Source organism: Ptychodera flava (genome assembly GCF_041260155.1).
Source record: "Ptychodera flava strain L36383 chromosome 3 unlocalized genomic scaffold, AS_Pfla_20210202 Scaffold_25__1_contigs__length_14229661_pilon, whole genome shotgun sequence".
NCBI lineage: Eukaryota > Metazoa > Hemichordata > Enteropneusta > Ptychoderidae > Ptychodera > Ptychodera flava.
Window position 1 is genome coordinate 6356244 of NW_027248279.1, and position 23941 is coordinate 6380184.

Sequence of the window (23941 nt, forward strand, 5' to 3'; positions counted from 1 at the left end):
TATCTGTGCCAAGGCTGGTTTGAAACTGCACAAGTGGATCTCCAACAAGAGAGAAGTGCTAGATGCGATACCAGTTGAGGCTCGAGCACCAAGTCTCACAGAAGTCAACACTCAGATCGATCATCTACCAATTGAAAGAGTCTTAGGCATGACGTGGTGCGTTGAAAGAGATTGTTTCCAGTTTAGAATAGAACTACGTGATCTACCATTCACACGTAGAGGAGTTCTTGCAACCATTAGTTCCGTGTATGATCCATTGGGTTTTGTGGCGCCAGTCATCCTAACAGGGAAAGTTATCCTACAAGAACTGTGCAGAAGTAACGCAGACTGGGACGACCCCATCCCTGAAGACCTCAGGATAAGGTGGATGCGGTGGAGAGCTAGTGTCGTAGATTTGGAACGTCTGAATATTCAGCGCTGTTATAAACCAGATAATTTTGGCGAAGTCAAAAGTACAGAGCTTCACTACTTTTCTGATGCAAGCGAAACTGGCTATGGACAGAGCACTTATCTGAGACAGGTCAACATGGACGGCAATGTGCATTGCTCCTTTGTTATTGGTAAGGCCAGAGTAACACCATTGAACAAACAGCTTACCATACCACGTCTCGAGCTGACAGCTGCGGTGGTTTCAGCCAGAGTAAGCGATTACATCAAGAGTGAGCTGCGGTTTGAAGACATGAAGGAGTATTTTTGGGTTGACAGCAAAGTAGTTCTTGGATACATAAATAATGAGTCCAAGCGCTTCCACACCTATGTTGCAAACAGGGTTCAGCAAATAAGAGAGCTGACTGTGCCGGATCAATGGAGGTATGTCAGTACAGATGTAAACCCAAGTGACGATGCTAGCAGAGGTATTACAGCTAGGAAACTGGTTGAAGATTCAAGATGGTTGACAGGGCCACATTTCTTGTGGACAGTGACTTCCAACCAACAGCAGTGTTACGCTTTGAATGCAATGATGAAACTGCAGTAGAAGTGAGCAAAGAAATGAAGGGTGTCATCCACAATGTGTTGAAGACTAGTTCAAGAGTAGTCAGCTCAAATGACCGATTAATTGATCGATTTGACAGATTCTCTTCATGGAACAAAGCAAGGCATGCAGCAGCCAACTGTCTACGCTTTAAGGCTAAACTATTGAGAGCAGTCAAGACCTCAAACAGAAAGGCTGGCCTCATTGATGTTATGACAGAACCTGATAAGCAGATGACTATGCAGGATCTCAAGGAAGGAGAGAAAGCAATTATTAAGGAAACTCAAGGGAGAGTGTTTAAGGAGGAAATCTTGATTCTAGAAGGTGGCCCGAAAGGTGGAAAGAAGGCGATTGATCAAAGCCAGCGGCTGCGGAAATCAAGCACCATATGCAAGCTTAATCCATTCCTAGATGAGCAAGGATTGCTAAGAGTTGGAGGAAGATTGAAGAAATCCAGCCAGCCCTTTGAAGTTAATCATCCCGTAATCCTGCCGAAGAAAGGCCACATAACCACTCTCATTGTGCGACACTTTCATGAGAAGGTTAATCACATGGGACGAAGTAGTACACACAACTCTATCCGACAACATGGATACTGGATCATCAGTGGATCCAGTGCTGTATCTCAGTTGATCCACCAGTGTGTGATCTGTAGGAAGATGAGAAGGGCAACTCAAACCCAGAAAATGGGAGATCTTCCAAGTGACCGTATTGAAGAAGCCCCGCCATTCACTTATTGTGGTGTGGACTTGTTTGGACCATTCCTTGTCAAGGAGAAGAGGAGCCTTTTGAAGAGATATGGCGTACTGTTTGTGTGTATGGCGTCAAAGGCTATTCATTTAGAAACAGCCAATTCTCTAGAAACTGACTCATTTATTTGTGCATTGAGAAGATTCCTCAGTATTCGGGGACCGACTAGACAGCTCAGGGCTGACTGTGGCACAAATATCGTTGGAGCTAACAATGAAATGACGAAGGCTCTGAAGGAAATGGATCAAAGGAAGGTTGCCGACTTCCTTTTGAACCAGGAATGTGATTGGATTGAATTCAAGTTCAATGTTCCCAGCTCAAGTCACATGGGAGGAATCTGGGAGAGACAGATTCGGACAGTAAGAAATGTCTTAGAGCCACTCATGCATCAGGCTGGCCCTCAACTTGATGACGAATCCCTTCGTACATTCATAGCTGAAGTACAGAACATTGTCAACTCAAGACCAATCACCACTGATCATCTATCCCAGTACAATTCTCCAGAACCTCTCACACCAAACCATCTGTTAACAATGAAGACCAAGGTACTTCTTCCCCCACCGGGAAACTTCCAGAAAGCAGACATGTATGCCAGACATCGTTGGAGAAGGGTACAACACTTAACCAATGAATTTTGGAGCCGATGGAGGAGAGAGTATCTCCAGACCTTACAGCCAAGGCCTAAGTGGACAGTTCCCAGACGTAATCTGAAGGTAGATGATATAGTGATTATCAAGCAAGATAACATGCCTCGTAACTGCTGGAGACTTGGCAGAGTATCAAGGGAGAAGATGGATATGTACGCAAGGTGCAGCTTACCACTGCCACTTCTACATTGGATAGACCAATCCATAAGCTGGTTCTGCTATGCACTGCTGAAAATGACTGATTATCGCAGACATTTGAAATATTTGAGCACAATTTGTGATTTGTTGCTTGAGTTCAACCAGAGTTGAAAGGACAATCTTTATTTGGACATTTGTTATTTGAACACTTTAATGCAACATAGTTGCAGAGAGGAGTGTAGCTGCCTCAGTGCCTTTCTGCTGTTGAATTGCAGTGCGCCCTCTATAGTTACTCTATGTTTGATTGTTCGTTTTCTCCAGTTAAAAAAAGCACATGGGAAAGTTCTCAGCCGCCATTGTTGTTGTTGTTGAGTTACGAGTTTCTATCCCCCAAATCTAGGTAAATACTCTCAATTTACTCTCTATGCTCTAGCGATCAGAGATCTATACTACTAAGGCTACCGATCGTTTTCTAGTTGTTCACATGCATGATTTTTATGGAGTTTATTAACACTTTTGTATACTGTAGTAATCGTTTTCTACATGTACTTTCTACAGTTTACCTGGATGTACAAGGTCGAGTAAAGTTCGTTAAGTGAAGCGAAAGTTGTCGTCGTATCATTCTGAGTAAATACAAAAGGGTAGAACCCGCAACAGTTTTAAAGGATTTTGACCTGACCCTTTTGTCTCAAGAAAATACTGATGCTGAAGATGCTATTGAGCCTGCTTGATCACAACTATGACACATCACCACAATACTTGTATCTACACTGTCACTATGCTATTTGTATTTGTGTGGCTAACAAAACCACATAAGGAGCTTGTAGTGTATATGTATGATAAGTTGTCATACTGTGAACACTGACTCAATGCTGCAGAAGTATTCTGTATCTGTGGTAATATACACTTCACATTGCTACCTGATTTTTAGAATTGCCACCTAATTATTTCTTGAGGCAAAAGTTTACCACTAGAAATGAAAAGTATTTCAATCCCTTCAATGTAATAAAAAATACAGATAATTAATGTAATAAAAACTAAACAAATATTTCTTTAATGTAAAAACTATCATGAACAACATACAAAACATCTTGATTTGTAAAATTAGGAACTCCTGAATGCCGAGAAAGCTGTTGCTACACTTGAGATCATAAACTGTTTAAAAGTTGCTCAAAGTGGCTACAAGAGTTTTGATTTGGCTAATGAGTTGGCTAATCATTTTGGTGACTTAGGGCCGGGGAACCCTGCAGTTTATGCACATACCACGTGGTAGCAGTAAACTAAATGATACTGAAAGTTTCACATGGGCACAATTTGACACAACACCCGTGGCCTATTATATAACTTACCCTTGGTGCACCTACCTGACTTGCCTATTTAGCATAAGGTACCAGGTCATGATGACACACAATGACAATGTACTGGTGTTGTTTTATTGAAATACATTACATGTCCCCCCCAAATTTAATTTGTCCCTATTAAGACCTACTATGGGTCACTATGTTCATATGCTAGCAAAAGCTGGCTGAAACAATGTGCATGTATACGTTACATAAGATATTATTTTTGATACACAGAATAAGGACACAAATTTATCAGTAAGTTACAGCTACTGTTTCTTTACAATGACATGAATAAAACCATACACATTTACTCCTTAAATCATCTGAAATTCAGGGCAAGTGAATTTTTCTTCCGGACAAGTGAAATTGAAAATTCACTTGCCCTATGGCAAGTGAATTTTTAAAAAAATTTTCGAGCCCTGTAACTTAGCTTTATCATATTTGACCAGAGAGAAAACAGCAAGCTTTTGGGCACACATTCCATGTAGCCGACAATGAGATGCTAATGATATGCGTTGTGGTCTCCTTGACTAACTTTCAGCGTGGTTCCTCACATTCTACTATTTTTATAGTATTTTATACAAAGGCACAGACTTATTCTACCTGCAACCACAGTCCCTCTATCCACCGGTCTGGAAACGTGGCTGGTTTCTTTGTGGCACTCCGTGATATGAACAAACACACGATTCACATCTTAAACAAAGGGCACTGACAACGTTCAACTGGCCGTTATATCGATGTCGCTACCCCACGATCCTATGACAGCCGCAATGTGATCGTTCAAAAACATGACGTTTGTGGGTTGTTATTTTCAGAATATCACAAAACATTACAACTTGTTCCCTTTAGAAACACTAAACAATTTATTTTTTCATTCCGGGTAACGTTGCCCCTCTAGATAAAGCTTGAAAGGGACCACACATTACGGTTGCATTATGAGTACGATCGAAAAACAAAATGGCCACGCACTGTTCGCAAGTTTCATGGACTAGTGCCCGAAATCAAGAAGAGAGGCAAAATCAGCTGAATATTAACATCGACAGCTGAGTAGTTCATTACCAAACTTGTTATTGTGTTGACATGATAGCATTTTGTAAAAGGTATTTACTGTGCCTGAGCACGAGTGTACGTATCAAGAGTTTGCCATATTGACGTACGCTACATGGGAAAATATGGGAATAAAATCTACGTGCATTTCTCAGCAGTTGTCGTTCCTATTCTGCTCAGTTAACAGACATAATTTCACAGAATATTACACAGAAAACATATTTAGATCATATTTGGAGGCACTGACTACTAGCATTGCAAGAGAAAGGAACGACAAATTTTCCGGTGTGTTTCCAGCCGTGCCTGAGCGAGCGTACGTGTATCGAGAGTTCGCCATATTGACGCTGCATGGGAAAATGTGCGACCACACAACTAAAATCTACATGCATTTCTGCAGTTGTCTTTCCTATTCTGCTCAGTTGACAGACATGATTTCACAGAATATTACACAGAAAACATATTTAGATCATATTTGGAGACACTGACTACTAGCATTGCAAGAGAAAGGGACCACAAATTTTCCAGTGTGATTCCAGCCGTTGCTTGTGCTACGTACGTCAACACACTCGCAGCGGTCAACCCCAGAAATTATCGCACACTATCATCATATACGATGGGATAAGGATCACAAAAACACACACCGGTTTCAGGATATGATAATTTCTGTCTTCGTGTCGTAGATAGACGCAGAGAACACTTAATAGAGCCAAAAACAGCGAAAATTCGAGAAAAGCGTACACACAATCGGGGACTGTGGCATGCAGGACAAACCCAAGCTACGCATTATCACGTGAATGGCCCTCGTATCGCGGTTCGGCTGTGCGGTCTAGGTGATTGACACCTTTACAATAGGCGTTTCCAGACCGGTGGATAGAGGGACTGTGCTGCAACTGATAGTGATTTTGTAGCTCATTCTTTACTATTTTTCATAGTATTTGGTAGCTGGTATCAGACAGTTCTTGTTCGTGTCAGCTACATAACTATCTGCCGCTTTGTGTGTGTTTTCCAGACATTGCAAGTTTTTGGAGTACAAACACTTTTATCTTTCACATTCTTTCAAGACATGAAAAATGAGGTTATAGCTTAAATTAACAATCATGAAAAGATGAAACAATGAATTTGATGGTGGATAAAGGTATACTGCAGTTACAGATTTCTTGATAATCAATTGACATGTCAGTCTCCTGATAAGAGATAGTACAAACGCTAATGTCAGAGGCTATGGTTAGCAGTAAACGGATTCTTATGCATCCAAAAATGATCACAGCTTTTGCTGGTTCTGGGATAGTTTTTGATAAGCAGAATCCTGATTTTGTTAATGACTTCATGTTTGTCATTAATTGGACGATTTCATTTATCTACTGTCAATAATCCAGAAAGGACTGAGTCTGACTCCCCTTCACTTTGCTGCTGTACTTAGGAATGCTACTACTGTGCAATATCTCATCAATGCTGGTGCTGACATCGATGTGAAGGATAAGGTAGGCCGTTTTATTGTGTTACAAAGACATACGTTTCTGAATATAAAACCTTATCTCAGAATTATAAAGAATATGCCATGTGCAATGAGGAGCTACAGCATCTGCTCTGATGTTTTTATGATGTGATATGACCATTTCTCAGAGGTAGCTGTACATATATGTGATTACTGTTCTGCATTTAAACAAACCAAGAACAAACAACTGATAAAGAAAACTTAAGGTTTTCTAAATTAATTTTGATAACCAGAATTTTTAAGGCTAATCCATTTTGAGTGAAAATACAAAAACATGTACAAAGGCAAGTGTTCTCAGTATACCAATGAGATCTGCAATCCTTAGGTGTATAGTAATGCCATGTTCCTGACGGCCTTTTTCTCTATTATTATACATGTGTTCTTTACAGGCTGAATGGACTATCATCCACTTTGCTCCTTAATTTACAATGTAGCTATACGATCATTGACAGAAATAGAAAGAGAGCTTTCTTTGTTTCCCAGATATTAAGAGTTTTTAGATGACAAGCATGTTAATATGGTCTTACATGTTCTTTCCAGACGTCGAAAATGAGGTTAGATTAAAGTAACACTTATCAGATGAAATGATGAATTTGAATATATTAAAATGACTGAACCAATTAATGGCAGCTGTTTATTTATTTATTTATTTAACTTTATTTACTGTCGATAACATGTTCGGCCAATTAGGCAGATCTTCCACAAGGTCGACAATTAAAACTTTACAGAAGGACAAAGGAAAAGAAATACAAGTACAAATACAAACAACTAAACAGTAAAAAACCAGGTCCAAAAAATAACAGCAATTAATACAATGATGCAACTAACAATACAATAAGCAGGAACATATCACACCCGATCCATGAGAAATTTATACAATTGAAACTTTAAAAAAAACAGATAAAACATTCAATGCTCACAATTTTGATTATTATATTTGTTAAACATGTCAGTCTACTGATAAAACAATTTTACAATCGGTAGATGTCAAAGATTATGGTGAACAAAGGAAAGTCAAATGTCAAAGTTTCCTTCTACATCCAATAATTATAGTAGCATTTTCTGGTTCTGTGATAGTTTTTAAGAACTAAATTGTGGGTCTGCTTCATATCTTTATGTTTTACATTAGCCTGACAGAGTCATTTATCATGAGTATCTACTGTCAATATTCCAGAAAGGACAGACTCCCCTTCACTTTGCTGCTCAACATGGGAATGTTACTACTGTGCAATATCTCATCAATGCTGGTGCTGACATTGATGTGAAGGACAAGGCAGATTGTTTTATTGTGTTAGAAAAGCATCTGTTTCTGCAGATACAACATTATCTCAGAATTATTAAGAATATGCCATGTGCAATGAGGAGCTACAGCATCTGCTCTGATGTTTTTATGATGTGATATGACCATTTCTCAGAGGTAGCTGTACATATATGTGATTACTGTTCTGCATTTAAACAAACCAAGAACAAACAACTGATAAAGAAAACTTAAGGTTTTCTAAATTAATTTTGATAACCAGAATTTTTAAGGCTAATCCATTACTGTGTGAAAATACAAAAAAATATATACAAAGGCAAGTGTTCTTAGTATACCAATGAGTTCTGTGATCCTTAGTGTATGTTAATGCCATGTTTCTGACGGCCTTTTTCTCTATTATTATACATGTGTTGTTTTACAGGCTGAATGGACTATCATCCACTTTGCTCCTTAATTTATAATGTAGCTATACCGTCATTGACAGGAAATAGAAAGACAACTTTCTTTATCATGTTTCATAGATATTGAGAGTTTTTAGATGACAAGCATGTTAATATGGTCTTACATGTTCTTTCCAGAAATCAAAAATGAGGTTAGCTTAAAGTAACACTTATCAGATGAAATGATGAATTTGAATATTTAAAAATGACTGAACCAATTAATGGCAGATATAACATTTAATGTCACACTTTCTATAATAAGATTTGTGAACATGTCAGTCAACTGATAAAACAATTTTACAATTGATAATGTCAAAGGTTATGGTGAATGAAGGAAATTCAAATGTCAAAGTTTCCTAATACATCCAATAGTGATAGTAGCATTTTCTGTTTCTGTGATAGTTTTAAAGAACTAAAATGTGTGGGTTTGCTTCATGTCTTTTATTTGTCATTAGCCTGACAGATTCATTTATCATGAGTATCTACTGTCAATATTGCAGGAAGGACGGACTCCCCTTCACTTTGCTGCTCAATATGGGAATGTTACTACTGTGCAATATCTCATCAATGCTGGTGCTGACATTGATGTGAAGGATAAGGTAGGCCGTTTTATTGTGTTACAAAGGCATCCGTTTCTGAATATAAAACCTTATATCAGATTTATAAAAAATATGTCATGTGCAATAAGGAGCCACAGTATATGCTCTGTTTTTATGATGTGATATGACCATTTCTCAGCGGTAGCTGTACATATATGTGATTAATGTTCTGCATATAAGCAAACCAAGAACAAACAACTGATAAAGAAAACTTACGGTTTTCTAAATGAATTTTGATAACCAGAACTTTTAAGGCTAATCCATTACTGAGTGAAAACACAAAAAAACATATACAAAGGCAAGTTTTCTTAGTATACCAATGAGTTCTGCAACCCTTAGTGTACACCGGTAGTAATGCCATGTTCCTGACTGCCTGTTTCTCTATTATTATACAAGTGTTGTTTTAAAGGCTGAATGGGACTATCATCCACTTTGCTCCTTAATTTATAATGTAGCTATACCATCATTGACATGAAATAGAAAGACAACTTTCTTTATCATGTTTCATAGATATTGAGAGTTTTTAGATAACAAGCATGTTAATATGGTCTTACATGTTCCTTCCAGAAATCAAAAATGAGGTTAGCTTAAAGTAACACTTATCAGATGAAATGATGAATTTGAATATTTAAAAATGACTGAACCAATTAATGGCAGATAAAACATTTAATGTCAGACTTTTTATGATTAGATTTGTGAACATGTCAGTCAACTAATAAAAAAATTTTGCAATTGATAATGTCAAAGGTTATGGGGAAAGAAGGAAATTCAACTGTCAAAGTTTTCTTATACATCTAACAATGATAGTAGAACTAAAGTGTGGGTTTGTTTCATATCTTTATGTTTTTCATTCGCCTGACAGATTCATTTATCATGAGTATCTACTGTCAATATTGCAGGAAGGACAGACTCCCCTTCACCTTGCTGCTTGTCCTGGGAATGCTACTACTGTGCAATATCTCATCAATGCTGGTGCTGACATTGATGTGAAGGATAAGGTAGGCCGCTTTATTGTGTTACAAAGGCATCCATTTCTGAATATGAAACCTTATCTCAGAATTATTAAGACTATGCCATGTGCAGTGAGGCTACAGTATCTGTTCTGATATTTTTATGATATGACATGACCATTTCTCAGTGGTAGCTGTACATATATGTGATTACTGTTCTGCATATAAACAAACCAAGAACAAACAACTGATAAAGAAAACTTACGGTTTCTAAATTAATTTTGATAACCAGAACTTTTAAGGCTAATCCATTACTGAGTGAAAATACAAAAAAAACATATACAAAGGCAAGTGTTCTTAGTATACCAATGAGTTCTGCAACCCTTAGTGTACACCGGTAGTAATGCCATGTTCCTGACTGCCCGTTTCTCTATTATTATACATGTGTTGTTTTACAGGCTGAATGGACTATCATCCACTTTGCTCCTTAATTTATAGTGTAGCTATACCATCATTGACAGGAAATAGAAAGACAACTTTCTTTATCATGTTTCATAGATATTGAGAGTTTTTAGATGACAAGCATGTTAATATGGTCTTACATGTTCCTTCCAGAAATCGAAAATGAGGTTAGCTTAAAGTAACACTTATCAGATGAAATGATGAATTTGAATATTTAAAAATGATTGAACCACTTAATGGCAGATTAAACATTTAATTGTCACAATTTTTGTAATTAGATTTGTTTAACATGTCAGTTTACTGATAAAACACTTTTACAATCAGTAAATGTCAAAGGTTATGGTGAACAAAGGAAATTCAAATGCCAAAAGTTTCCTTATACATCCAATAATGATTGTAGCGTTTTCAGGTTCTTTGATAGTGTTTAAGAACTAAATTGTGGGTTTGCTTTATATCTTAAAGTTTATATTTGTCATTAGCCTGACAGATTCATTTATCATGAGTATCTACTGTTAATATTCCAGGAGGGACAGACTCCCCTTCACTTTGCTGCTCAACGTGGGAATGTTACTACTGTGCAATATCTCATCAGTGCTGGTGCTGACATTGATGTGAAGGATAAGGTAGGCCATTTTGTTGCGTTACAAAACATTTAGTTTCTGAAGACACAATATTATCTCAGAATTGTTAATAAGCAGTGAGAGGCTACAGAATCTGATCTGATAAGAGCCTGTTGTACATATAATGAACTAAGAGCAAACCCAAAATGAAAAGGTCTCCTAAATGAAGTTTGATTATTTGATTTCTTTAAATGCTTATCAACGAGTTGATGAAAAGAAAACAACACGTACGTGTATATAGTTGAAGGTTAGTGTGACAATGAATGGATAAGTATGAGTAGAAAACCAACGACTATTGTTATTATATACTGGCGATGATATTATAGACAAGGATGAATTTACAATGTACAATATCATGTCTTTCACAACACCTATCTTCACATTTTTTGCATATTTTTTGTATAATACTTTATTTCAAAGTATGTCTGGTTCCTATGTTGTTTTTGATGCAGTAATGACAAGGTACATGTGTATCAGTGAGCTATGGGATAAAAGATTTAACATACAATTGCCAAGAATTTCACAAATGATTGAAAAAAAAACTATTTTGGTGCTATTATTCCACCATGTGCACAGATACTGTATGAAGATTTGTAATTATGCTGCATTCATAACCAACACAAAATGTCAACTTAATGTAGTATGTTCCTTGAAAGTGAAAGAGTTAAACTTTTGCTCAAACTTTCCTTAAGAAATCTTTCAACCATTTTCTTTTAAAATAAAGAATTAAAATCTGGGGTCATTGTGTAAATTTTGGTACTAGAGAAGCAAATAATCCAAGATTTACCAATATTTAAAATTCAAAATGGCCACCATCCCTGCGTTAAATCTATGGAGAAAAATAAAATTTTCGAATTTAGATAAACTAAGCCGCTGAAGAGTATTCGTACACCAGACCTTTAAAATGAACACACAAGTGGTAGATCAGAAAAGAATCTTAAAAGTTTGAGAGTTCGAATATATGTCCCCGAGGCACGTTCTACCTTGAGTCAAAATTTTGTCAGACAAGAGCACTGTAAGAACAGATAACAAGATGCTAGAATGTCGATGGTAAAAACTGTTTTGTTACAGTATCATTATATATTAGTCATTTTCAGTCATCAACATATACTTCAAAACTCTTCTGAACTGAAGACGCTTGACTCAGTGTTTCAGCCAGCTTTTGCTTGCATGGGGACACAGTGACAAATTAAATTTTTGGGGGACATGAAATGTATTTCAATAAAACAGCACAGTACAGTGTCATTATGTGTCATTATGACCTGGTACTATATTTGGTGTTCAATAGGCAAGTCAGGTGAGTGCATTAACGGTAAGTATATATATTAGGCCAATGGTGTTGTGCAAAATTGTGCCAACATGAAACTTGCAGTATCATTAAGTTTACTGCTACCACATGGTATGCACATAAACTGTAGGGCTCCCCCTAAGTCACCAAGATGATTAGCCAACTCATTAGCCAAATCAAAAATCTTGTAGCCACTTTGAACAAATTTTAGGCAGTTTATGATCTCAATTGTGGCAACAACTTTCTTGGTATTCAGGAGTTCTTAATTTTTCAAATCAAGATGTTTTGTATTTTACATTAAAGAAATATTTGTTCAGTTTTTATTGCATTAATTATCTGTGTTTTATGACATTAAAGTAATAGAAATATTTTTTCATTTCTGGTGGTAAAAATAAAATTAGGTGGCAATTCTAAAAATCAGGTAGCAATGTGAAGTGTATATTACCACAGATACAGAATATTTCTGTAGCATTCAGTCAGTGTTCACAGAATGACAACTTAATACATTTAAGCTACAAGCTCCTAATGTGGCAAATTTATGCAGTTTTTAAGTTAAGTCATGACGAAAATTTTGTGAGCCACACAGATAAAAATGTTCTATGCAGAAGAAAGCATTTGGTAGCATGGGGCAATGTAGATACAATTATTGTGGTGTTAAGGCGCTGGTGTTGTGTCACAGTTGTGATCAAGCAGGCTCAACAGCATCTATGTAAGTATTTTTCTTGAGACAAAAAGGGTTTGGCCAACCCAAATCCTGTAAAACAATACACAATGATATTGTTCATTTAATTTCCAATGTTTTAGAGTAATCATTGTTTCAAAGATTATGATAACATTTTAGCCCAGAAATATTTTCATTTATTATATTTTGATATCATCAAAAAATGTATAGTGATGTTCACTATTATATCATTAAACTGATGGAATCTGCAGAAATATAAAATCATATTCAGAATCACACCATTACTTGTATAAGTTATAGCAGTTTGAAATATGCCAAATGGACAATTTTAATAGCTCTACTTTTGAATTGTTGCTTCGATGTTAAGTTACCATGCAAAATTGCAGCTCTCAAATGTGAAGATTTGAAAATGAATATGCTTACTGCAAGTACTGTTGACAATTTCCCTTTGCCATGACTCTTAATAAAGTATAATTTCAAACTGACAGTCAAGCTAAATGCCATTTAAATTGGAAGTCACCAAGAAATTTCTTTTTAACATAAGATTGTACCTATTGGCCCTCTCTAGGTGGTTTCTTTTGAACCATAATTGTGTACTTAAGGGGTCTTCATTCATGACATCACGTGAGATGACCCAGATTTGACCTTTCAGAAAACCTCAGTTTTTTCTCTTTTTCACTTGTAAAATGACTCTGTTTGTGAAAGTTTCCTCAAAAATTATGGTTTTTACTATCAAACTGAGTAGCTGCAGGCCAAATTTTGACGCAAGCAATGTAGGTAAAACTTTGACTCAAGGACGACCGGTACGCGGCACTCACCTAGGCAAAACCAAGCCTCAGTGTATTCATGGACGTTGTACATCCGTGATGTATTGTAGTATCGAACAGCAATAATGTTTGTTTTACGTACCAGGGAATTTGTAACTTTGTAGAAAGGGGAGTAAACTGTTTCAATACATTGCAACTTTGTAGGAAGGAGGGTAAACTGTTTCAACATCTTACAACATTTTATTGTTAGCTGTAGTTTTCTGTCCAGGAGGCACTGTCTAAAAATTCAATAGCCACTAAAATATGGCCTACTCAGATTGCGTCATGGTGACCCACAACGGTTATTTTATCGGGACAAAACCAAATAAAATTGCGTCAAATGTCGCAATGCCGCACGCTGGCTGAAAGACGCTTGACTGTCACATGAAGCAATTTTGCTTTTAGCTCACATACCAAAAAGCTTATATGGTAAGATGGCGGCTCTGTATGTCTGTATGTATGAATGTATGTATGTATGTGTTGTTACCCTTGCTTTATTTCGGTGTGGTTCACCGAAGGAGGTAGGAGGAAACTCAACAAGGACAATCGCTCTATTCATCCGTGTGAGTTGGGTCGTTGAATTCGTGGCAAATGCAGTTGCATTGCTGGTAGGGGTATACCAAGACAAGTGTAGGGACTGAACAAATGACACTGACACTTAAAGTTGAATGTCATCGAATGAATATAATGTATATGAACAATAATTCCATAAATGTACCAGTACAGAGTAATAGTGTCACTTTACAATCTCGTTAGCAAAACTTACTATTCCTGAATCAAATTTCCTCACCTATGCACTCAATGTGTCTATAAAGTATTATAAAAATACAATATATGGATTCAAATGTGTATGAAGATATCCAGAACCTTGAGAACTCAGAACAAGTAACACGTACAGGAATGTTGTTCAGCTGTTCCACTTGTTACTTTTCACTGGTTAAAAAATCAGCTTAAAGGCCGTAATGTTGTAATACACACAACACAGTGCTCATGGTAATAGTTCCTTGAAAATCAATATAGTAACATGAAGAACACAGTGACGCTTGAGCATTCCTCCCAGGGTATACGTTTCTGGAGAAAAGAGGTGTAGCTTCACCTTCCAAAAGTCATTCCAGACATCGTTCAAAAGTAAATATCAAACATACATGTAGGCATAGCAGGCGTATTCACATAAAGACAGTGTGAACACCAATATTCAGCTCATAAATGTGAGAAACTATCGACTTTCATCAATGAGGGCATTGTCTAATGAACAACAGTCATGTTGAGATGTTTCCCAAATCAAAAATTGAGATGATTTTCTAGCAACAACTTTCAAAAAATAACTTTCTCCCAAAGTTCTTGTTTGATTGCTTTGAAACTTGATATTCTTGATCCAAGGGTTCACTTCTGTTGGATTATGAATTAATTGTTGAAATTGTGGTGAAATTTTCACATTAATTTGTATTTTGTGGGCAATTGTTCGCATTTTTGGTCAAAAATCATCCTTTGAAATCACTCGTGCATGTTCCTAGGGGTACACTTTGTCAAGTATACTACCACTGGCCTGCCGCATCGAACCAAATGTGAGCCAAGTTAGTGTCATTTACACTATGTTTTACACTATATGTTACACTTAAAGGAGTTTCAAGAACTTCGATGGAACTACTCTACCACAGAATAATCCGACAAGATTTAGCATGTTATTATAGCTTTAAGTAATATCCCAGTCCCTGACAATCTTTCAAATGTTCATATTGGCAATATCGCTTTGTTGGCAGAGAGCATCAGCCTATTTTGATGTTTTAGTTTGTTTATTTTAAGTTGAAAAACAATGTAGTCCTGGAACATGCCAAAACTGATTTTATGACGAGTACATATCTTCACACTTTGCATGACATTGGAGTGGTATTTTATGACAAACATGTATCACCAGAATAAAGCAACATGTGTACATGATAAATGATGGTCATATGTATGACCGCAAACTCAGATTCAATGACTGTAAAATCATTCTCTCCAAAACTTAAATTCATTTAAGCTTCTTGTTTACAGCCAACCATAAGGTAACATATCAATCAAAAGATTTTTAAATAAAATATATCACAAAACAAGATGTTTTCTCATAAGTTAGTACAAGAATTAAGAGAATTTTGTCACTCCTGTTTTTCACAATTAAAACTTTCTTTCTCTTCTGAATTTATTTTTCAGTAGTCTTATATATAAATCCTCAGTAAACAGAATTTGAATTAACTTTCATAACACACTATCAAAATCTAGTTCACTCTCTCCTGGATGACAAAATGATTTTGAGACGAAAACATGAACTTTTCATGTAGCATTAAACAGTGTATTCGTTTATACAGTGAACAGATTTTGCATTTTCTTGCAGAGAGGGCATACACCACTTGTTGAAGCAGCAAGGAATGGTAACTGGAAGACTGCTGAAATACTTGTCCACGCCGGTGCAAATGTCCAGCATGTTCTTCAGGTCAGTGGGAGTGATGTCATAACAATAAGCATATAAAATGACACTACAAGGCAATCTGATCAATGACGTAAATGAAAGGCTGCACATAGATGATGAACAGCAGAATTGAAAACTAACTTGTTTGTGCACACATATACCCAACTTGTAATTTGGCGATGTAATAGCATCTTTATACATGATAATAATATTGGCATTTTATTCATTACTTTATCATATTTGTGTTTCCCAGGTTCTAGCATATGCCCTTATCTTAAAACCATGTTTAACCTATTCATGCACATATAGGAAAGTGTAACACCACATAATTATCCCAATAAGATACAATTATAGATATGATGTAAAATAAAAGTTCATGTGACTCTTGACTCAAAAGTACAGGTTTAGGTATCTGTCTTCATTCAACTACTTCAAGTGGCAACTGGTTATACCTGCTTAAGTGATGATCTATTCAGGATGATTGACACTCTCTGTGAAATTAATCTTTGGTTATAAGGTGACAATGGTTATATGCCCAGGGGAGGGACCTAACCTGTATAGCAGTATTGATGCCTGGGCACATTGTTAATGAAACTGTAACCTTTCTTTTCACCCAAGTTTGGATAGCATGTGACCAAAGGAAACCTGTGCAGCTGAAAGTTATAGTAGATCTAACTCTGTACACAAATAATTAACAGGTTTAAGCTTTTGACATGAATATTTCAGAATGATTGATACCCTCCATGAAATTAATCACATGGGTGTCCCTTGGACACATGTTATCCAAATTTAGAGGAAAGAAAGGTGTCCCAGTTGCATTGACACTTGCACCGTATACGTATGATACCCAATATCTACCTACTACACAGGTTAGGCCCCTCCCCTGTATCACAACCATTGTCAACATACAACACAAACCTGATAACAATGGTCGGTCTAGCTCTGTACACAAATAATACACTGATTTAAGCTTAAAAAATAAATATGCGAATGTCTTAACCTTTTGAATACTATTTGCATGGTCCTCTTTGACATATTTGTCATGTTTGATAGACATTTTTCTTTCAAGAATTCACACCACACAACTTTGGTAACAAGGAAGGCACCAATAATTCTTTATGAGCAGTGTCAGAGGTATTAGGACACTGGCAAAAGATGTTATGAGATGAGACATATTCTATAGTACGTATTCAGCCCTCTGAAAACTGATTTTTATATTTTATATGTTGATAAACAAGAATAAGTGATCATGGAATTAAATTAACATCTCTGCTATCCCATATGAGTAAACCCTTTAGTCTGGCAACATTCCAGATGTTCCAGTGTTTAGGTTGGTAGCGGTCACATACAATGAAACCTATTTTACAAAACATTCTCTAACACTACTCCAATTACTTAATCGATAATTCTAATTCAATTGACTTAGCAATGGTTTTACATGCTACTGTTATTTCCTACACATATCTGTTTGCATCACTCTATCTTCCTTCTTACACTTTTTCAGGAAGCGAAAACAATATCACAATTCCAATTCAGCCTGTTTGAGGAACTCAAATTCTACATCGAATGTGGTATGACTGCTGATGACATATTGACATGCTGTATAATACATATATTTGATCTATCCACCCAGGCATAAACATTCATTTGTCACAATAAGCTCTTAACTCTTCAGCTTAAAGCCGTAACTTTCAATCCCAGGTTCTCGAATTAGAGGAGTCTCTTAGTCAAACACTTGGACAGTATGATGTTTGATTTCTATAACATTAATTACACAAACTGATCTCAACCTTTTGTCACCCTCTTCTAATCCTGCAAACAGAGTTTATATAAGCGTTTGACTGACGGTCGGTTCAAATCGCCAACGGTCATTGATTCCCCACCACCAACACTCGAATTTCCTAAAAAACTGCTATTGAGTCGCGTTAGAATTTGAATATAACCACAGAGTTCGATCGGTAGCAGCTTTGCACTGATCATGACCGCTTGGCAGTCTGTCTGTGTTTCTGCGGCCTGAAAAAACTAAAAAGTGGCATTTTCTGGAGCGTGTGCCCGCGTGTTGCCTGTTTGGTGTCCACTTACACAATGAACGCCGCCATAGCTTCCCGTCCTTTTAAAGGGAGGCTCTGCTTTTAAGTCAGAGTAGATCATTTCCTTGCTTTTCAGCTTTGCTGACCATAGTTTGCTATAAATTTATATAGGGCAACATATCTATATTCATGTCGTCAGATTGTTAAAATGTGTTGTCCTGTTTCAAAATGGGTTGCACCTACTGGAAGGAGACTAAGGGGCAATTTCAGTGTTAACTATAGGTACCTGTAATTAAGTCATATGATTATTAACAGGCAGCAATTGAAATGTGACATATCACAATATTCTGACTGGAAGAAGAACACTGCTTGTTACATTAAGGATAACTAAACAACTATCAACTCCAAAATCTTACAGCACCAGGTTATGATATTACAATAAGAAACCTACAAAATTATCACTGTTTATTGCTCACCTCATATTGGATTATATGCAAAGGCTTATATTACAAAAACACTATCAGTAAAGACAACTGTTGAACATTGAAAATTACTGACTGTTTTCAATAATCTCCGTACAGAGACATGAAGTAAATTTAATGGCTTGTACTTCCATGTGATTTAGTTCCTTGATCACTTGTCAAGTTCTAAAATACCAGGTTATCCAGGTTTCTAAAAGTGCTTCTGTACAATAATAACTTCTATTCAATATATTTTGAAAAGGTAACTAGCGACATACCATTGAACAGGAACATACAACTTTACCAATCTGTTCTCCGATGGGCAGGAAGAATGGGTCGACTTGATATCATCAAGGTTCTACTGGATAAGGGACTTCCACCATGTGAAAAGGATCAGGTAATTACGAACATGTACATCAAAGTAAATGAAATTTTGGCAGTGCGAGGCCATCCTTGTTTACATGAGAATAAAATATGTATACTGAAACACTCTCAGTCATTGATCTCAGGAGACAGACATAAAATATATAACAATACAGTTATCTTTACCAGGATGGACACACTGCGTTGCACTATGCTGCCTTGCATGGTAATGTGGACATAATGAAGACTCTTATCCTAACTACACCTCTAGCTCTTCATGACATGGACAAAGTACGTACTAATTAACATCAGTCTTTATTTTTTTTAGTGCATGTTAAAGACAGATGATGATCTGTGAATTATAAAAAGTTATTAAAAAACTTTTATTCCAGTTTCCAAGATTTTGGGAAGTCTTAAGTGGCAAAAAATTCATGATATTTTCTGTATTTTTCATTTGATTCTTAAGGATGGCACAACAGCTTTACACTTGTCAGTCATTGGAGGAAATTTGGATGCTTTCAAATTCCTGATTTCCCAGGCAGTAGGAACTGACACCATTGATCATGTAAGTCATTTCTCATAACACCTACTGATAAATTTGAAGCTACACTACCTAACTATTTTTGTTTTGTGTTACTTTTTATCCTCAGTAACAGATTAGTTAGCTTTTGAGGAATTCCATCTCCTTTTTTCATGTTAATATTACTTATCAGGAATTTATATCGAGATCACTATTTTAATGACATTTGTCTAAAATGCGTTATAATCCTGCGTTAAGACAAGCTTTTACTGTTAGCATTTCGCTGAGTCAGACGTATTTTTCATTAAAGTGTACATGTTGATATTATTCAGGAAGGAAACACGCTTCTTCATATTGCGGCATTAAAAGGCAGAAAAGGTATCATGGAAGAACTTCTCATTAATGAAAATAATGTAAATACATGTAACACGGTAAGTTTAAGAAAATTAATCATTTTGCTTCATGTCCAAAATGTCATTATATCTTCACATAGGAAAGCTGTTAGCATACTACAAGCACACCATGAAGTTCATGTTTGAATATTACTGCTTTTACTTATACTGAAATATTACAAAGATTTACAAGTATTACACGTTTTCTTACAATACAAAATGTTATGATGAAGAAAGGACAAACTCCACTTCACCGTGCTGCACAAGGTGGACACTTGCCATGTGCAGTTCTCCTTGTAAGAAAAGGTGCTGAGAGAAAGAGAGTAGATGAGGTAAGAGAAACCTAAAAGTACGGTATTACACTGTATTCTTTTTACAGACGTCACTTAATTATTGCAAAGGACAACAAAGACATGCACTCTGATTTAAGCAATGTTTCAATGAAGCTGCTATGTTGTGTGAAATCGATTTCATCATAATAACTACATGTATGTGCGCATTTGTGAGATTGTATTCTCTTTTCATTGAATCTTGGACTAAACGATAAAACCAAACTAAGATTGATTGAATATTAAGTATACAGGTAATGACTTTGTGATAGAAATGTTGAAGATTATAATATAATGCAACATTGTTTTGTTGTATTTTTGCTATTGTTCTTTTTTCATAATTGTCTTAGGAAAAGCGTACTGCATTGCATCTTGCTGCACTTCATGGTAAACAAAATATCGCAGAATTTCTCATGCAAAAAGATGAGGATATTGAATTGAAGGATAAGGTAATTGTCATGACATTTCCCCATTACATGTGCATGGTTGTGTCTATTTAGGTTTTATATAAGAGAATTTTCTGTATACTTTGAAGGCATTGCTTGAAATACATGTAGATTTCTCAGCCTCAAAGATGAGATGTTGCCAACAAATAAAATTACATTACAACATAGACCATGTATAATGAAAATAGATATGTAATAATTAGTGGTTATAAGCTACCGCTACCAAATTGTGTCTTAAATTATATTCTGTTTAAAGGTGACATAGGTAGCTAATATTTTAATGATTCTAGCACTGTCCCTTTTGTGGAGGGACCGTGATTCTAGTAAACCACTAACTAAGATATTTGGTTCAAGAATACACTGTCATTGACGGTTACTTTTAAATAGCTTTATATTGATTATGTGTGCGCATTTTAGGCACAATTACTTAATCTGTGTATCATTGTTAAGCACATTTAATGTCACCAGATAAAAAGTTGTTAACACCTCGATTCAACAGCTTCTAGTGTGCCAAGAGTTACTTTTTCAGTTTTCCTAGTATAAACAATGGTGAAGTAATGCAACTTTGCAATTTCTGGATATATCATTTTTGTAAGGATGGACGTACAGCATTGCATCTTTCTGTCATTGGAGGAAATGTTAGGCTTCTGGAACTACTGTTAAAAAAGGTTGACGATAAAGGCAAAGAGGACAATGTAAGAACATTTAATTTATAAGCAGCTGTTGTAAACGATTTTCTATATTAATTTTTGTTTAAATATATTTGCTGATATTACTCAATATGTTTATAGTACGTAGTATTGTACTCATGACTTTTGGTTCAATAGAAATAAATTATAAAATGAACACACATATTTATGTAGAATGACAATTTTTATGCGTTTGTCACTTATGTATTCATGTTTGCTACAGCATGGATGTAACATATTTCACATCGCAATACTTGATGGGACAAGAGATATATTGGAATTCATTGAAGCTAGTACATATGACTTCCGTACTCCTGATAAGGTAAGTTTGCAAAGCCCGTGAAGTACTTGATGTTTGAAAATTTCATTTTTAATATTTAAACTGAAATTTACTGATCACAGCATAGATGTGTAGTTATCTGGTAAACAGAAAAATTCATCAAACATTTCTGCAGTTACCCATTTTTATTGTCAGGCTTTGTATGACAATTTTCATATTTGCTTGTAGCATTCAGAGACCCTTATCAGTGGGACAGTTCGCAAAAAGCAAAGAGAGGCCTAAAATATTGAGAAATTAATCATTGAGTAATTGAAATATCTGTTTCTTAATCTATGTGTACACCATCAGATGACAATTTCAACCTGTTTCTTCCTTGAACTTCTCAATATTACAGGATAAAAGAACTGCCTTGCATCTTGCTGCCATTACAGGCGATATCTCAAAGGTTCTTTTCTTCATCCGTGATGATATAAATGCTGTAGATAAGGTTAGTACAATTTTACTATAGGTAGATCAGCTGACCCAACACCATACAACACCCATGTTTTCAATGTTGATCATAGCATACAACCTCCTCATACTATCGTCATGATAATACGAGGTGGGGATATCCTATGGTAACACAACTTCTAGAGCTATTATTTTATGTTTGAAATTTATTTCAAATTGCATGAGTTGTAATATTAGAATATAATGACTTCACGTAAATGATACATGTGTAAGGCAAGAAAGCCAAACTTAGTCCAATTCCTTTGTTTGTTTGTTGCTTTTATATTATATGGTATGCATGTTTTACATACCTATCTGTATGCCAAGATTCAGTGTTTTCCCACAAATAGGGCAATCGTATATATTTGTGATTGTTAATGTTTGCCTGCTTGAAATAGCTAGCAATTGATCTGGAGTAAATTCAATTGCCACAGCTAGATTTAACATGTTTGTTAGGTTACACTGGATATATTCTGATAAATACTGTTTGTGTATATACAAATGTATGTATCTACATGTGTTCATGCAAGTATCTATGTATGTCCTTGTGTACATATATCTTTATGCATGTGTGCATGATCATATTTACTAGTTACATGTATGTAAGGATGAGGGTGGTTGGATAGGGTTGCAGGAATTCAATATTAACCATTGTTTTCAAACCATGATGGCCATTCAAATGATACCTCTACATTCATGGTTACACTTTATTATGTAGGATAGTCAAATCATTTCTGTCTTTTTCGTTTAAAGGATAAACGTACACCATTGCATCTTTCTGCTTTGCATGGAAAGAAGGATACTGTGGAGCTGCTAATAAACAGAGGGGCTGACAGAAATGTCGTTGACAGAGTGAGTGTTTTGTAATTAATCTTTTTAAGGCTGAATACTTGCTTTTGTTTTTCCATGCGAATTGTATTTATGTTGTGAGAATATACACCAAATGTAATAAAAGAGACGACGTATAATTTATGTGATACATTTTGAAGTATTATTTGCTGCTTAAGGTAGTCACCAGGCAATGGTTTGTGAAAGTTACTACTACGATATTTGTACTACATCTTTAAAACAGACAATGCCTAGGTTTTGATCAGAAGTAATTCATTATAAAATTTTCAACTTAGGGAAACTTTAGCAGTGCCGTTTGTTTTGTGGCAATCAATTGCAACTACTTTTCTCTGTTATTGAACCACCTTTTCAAGAGGTTGAGATTTAACCAAGCAGTTTTGTATGCTGCACTCACTAGGTGAATAGGTGCCGGCAGGTTTGAATCAGACTGAGAATGGTACAGTAATGAATTGTAGTATATACGTAGATCTTTCAAAATGCCCTTTGAGCTGACAGGGGTTGGGGAGGATTGTTCTAGTACCGTTTTTCTTCAACTCTACCTCTTTTTACCTCATCAGCAGCACACTCTACTTTTGCACTTATCTTTGTCAAAGTGATATGGGATTACCTAGTTTGATTAAACACTCTGCGATAGAATTGTTGATGACTGGAACATTGGATGCAGTTTGTACAAAATTTCCCCTAAGGCAGATGGCTAGTTGGGAAAATAGGAAAAAATATCGATAAATAAAAATATGGAAAACCTTTGGCGGGTATAAGAATTTGCCACCTCATTATGCTTGACCCTGGCATTAGGGCATCTGATCATAGTGTTTGCACCCTTTGTGTATAGTCGTGAATGACTGGTTAAGAAAAGCCTGCAGTGGAATTTTCAATAGACAAAAGCAGAGAAAGAAAAAATTAAAGAGAAAGAAATCAAAATGGTTTGACAAAAACTGTGATGCAGCAAAAAGGGACCTAATAGCAACAGCTAAACTATTAAATAAAGCTCCATATGACAGTCAGTTAAAATTATCTATTACACAAGAAAAAGAAGTTAAAAAACTTGTTTAAAATAAGAAATTGCAATTCTGGCAAAACAACTTAGACAAACTAAACAGTCTACATGCTAACATTCACATGATATGTGGAAATTGATCAAGTACTTAA

General features: G+C 35.9%; 2 protein-coding genes across 2 annotated transcripts in view; both read left to right on the forward strand.

The window, feature by feature from the left end:
* LOC139125229 (uncharacterized) overlaps positions 1 to 23941 on the forward strand; it is a 496067-nt gene that overhangs the window by 191014 nt on the left and 281112 nt on the right. The gene's annotated exons all lie outside the window — the stretch shown is intronic.
* Positions 1 to 23941, forward strand: part of LOC139125596 (serine/threonine-protein phosphatase 6 regulatory ankyrin repeat subunit B-like) — a 59776-nt gene that overhangs the window by 8915 nt on the left and 26920 nt on the right. The window contains exons 3-18 of the mRNA XM_070691694.1: positions 6275 to 6379; positions 7568 to 7666; positions 8592 to 8690; positions 9590 to 9688; positions 10627 to 10725; positions 15870 to 15968; positions 18698 to 18832; positions 18988 to 19089; positions 19265 to 19363; positions 19651 to 19749; positions 19944 to 20042; positions 20390 to 20488; positions 21082 to 21180; positions 21398 to 21496; positions 21849 to 21941; positions 22697 to 22795. Coding sequence (XP_070547795.1) covers positions 6275 to 6379; positions 7568 to 7666; positions 8592 to 8690; positions 9590 to 9688; positions 10627 to 10725; positions 15870 to 15968; positions 18698 to 18832; positions 18988 to 19089; positions 19265 to 19363; positions 19651 to 19749; positions 19944 to 20042; positions 20390 to 20488; positions 21082 to 21180; positions 21398 to 21496; positions 21849 to 21941; positions 22697 to 22795 — 1623 coding nt within the window. The remainder of the gene's footprint in view (positions 1 to 6274; positions 6380 to 7567; positions 7667 to 8591; positions 8691 to 9589; positions 9689 to 10626; positions 10726 to 15869; positions 15969 to 18697; positions 18833 to 18987; positions 19090 to 19264; positions 19364 to 19650; positions 19750 to 19943; positions 20043 to 20389; positions 20489 to 21081; positions 21181 to 21397; positions 21497 to 21848; positions 21942 to 22696; positions 22796 to 23941) is intronic.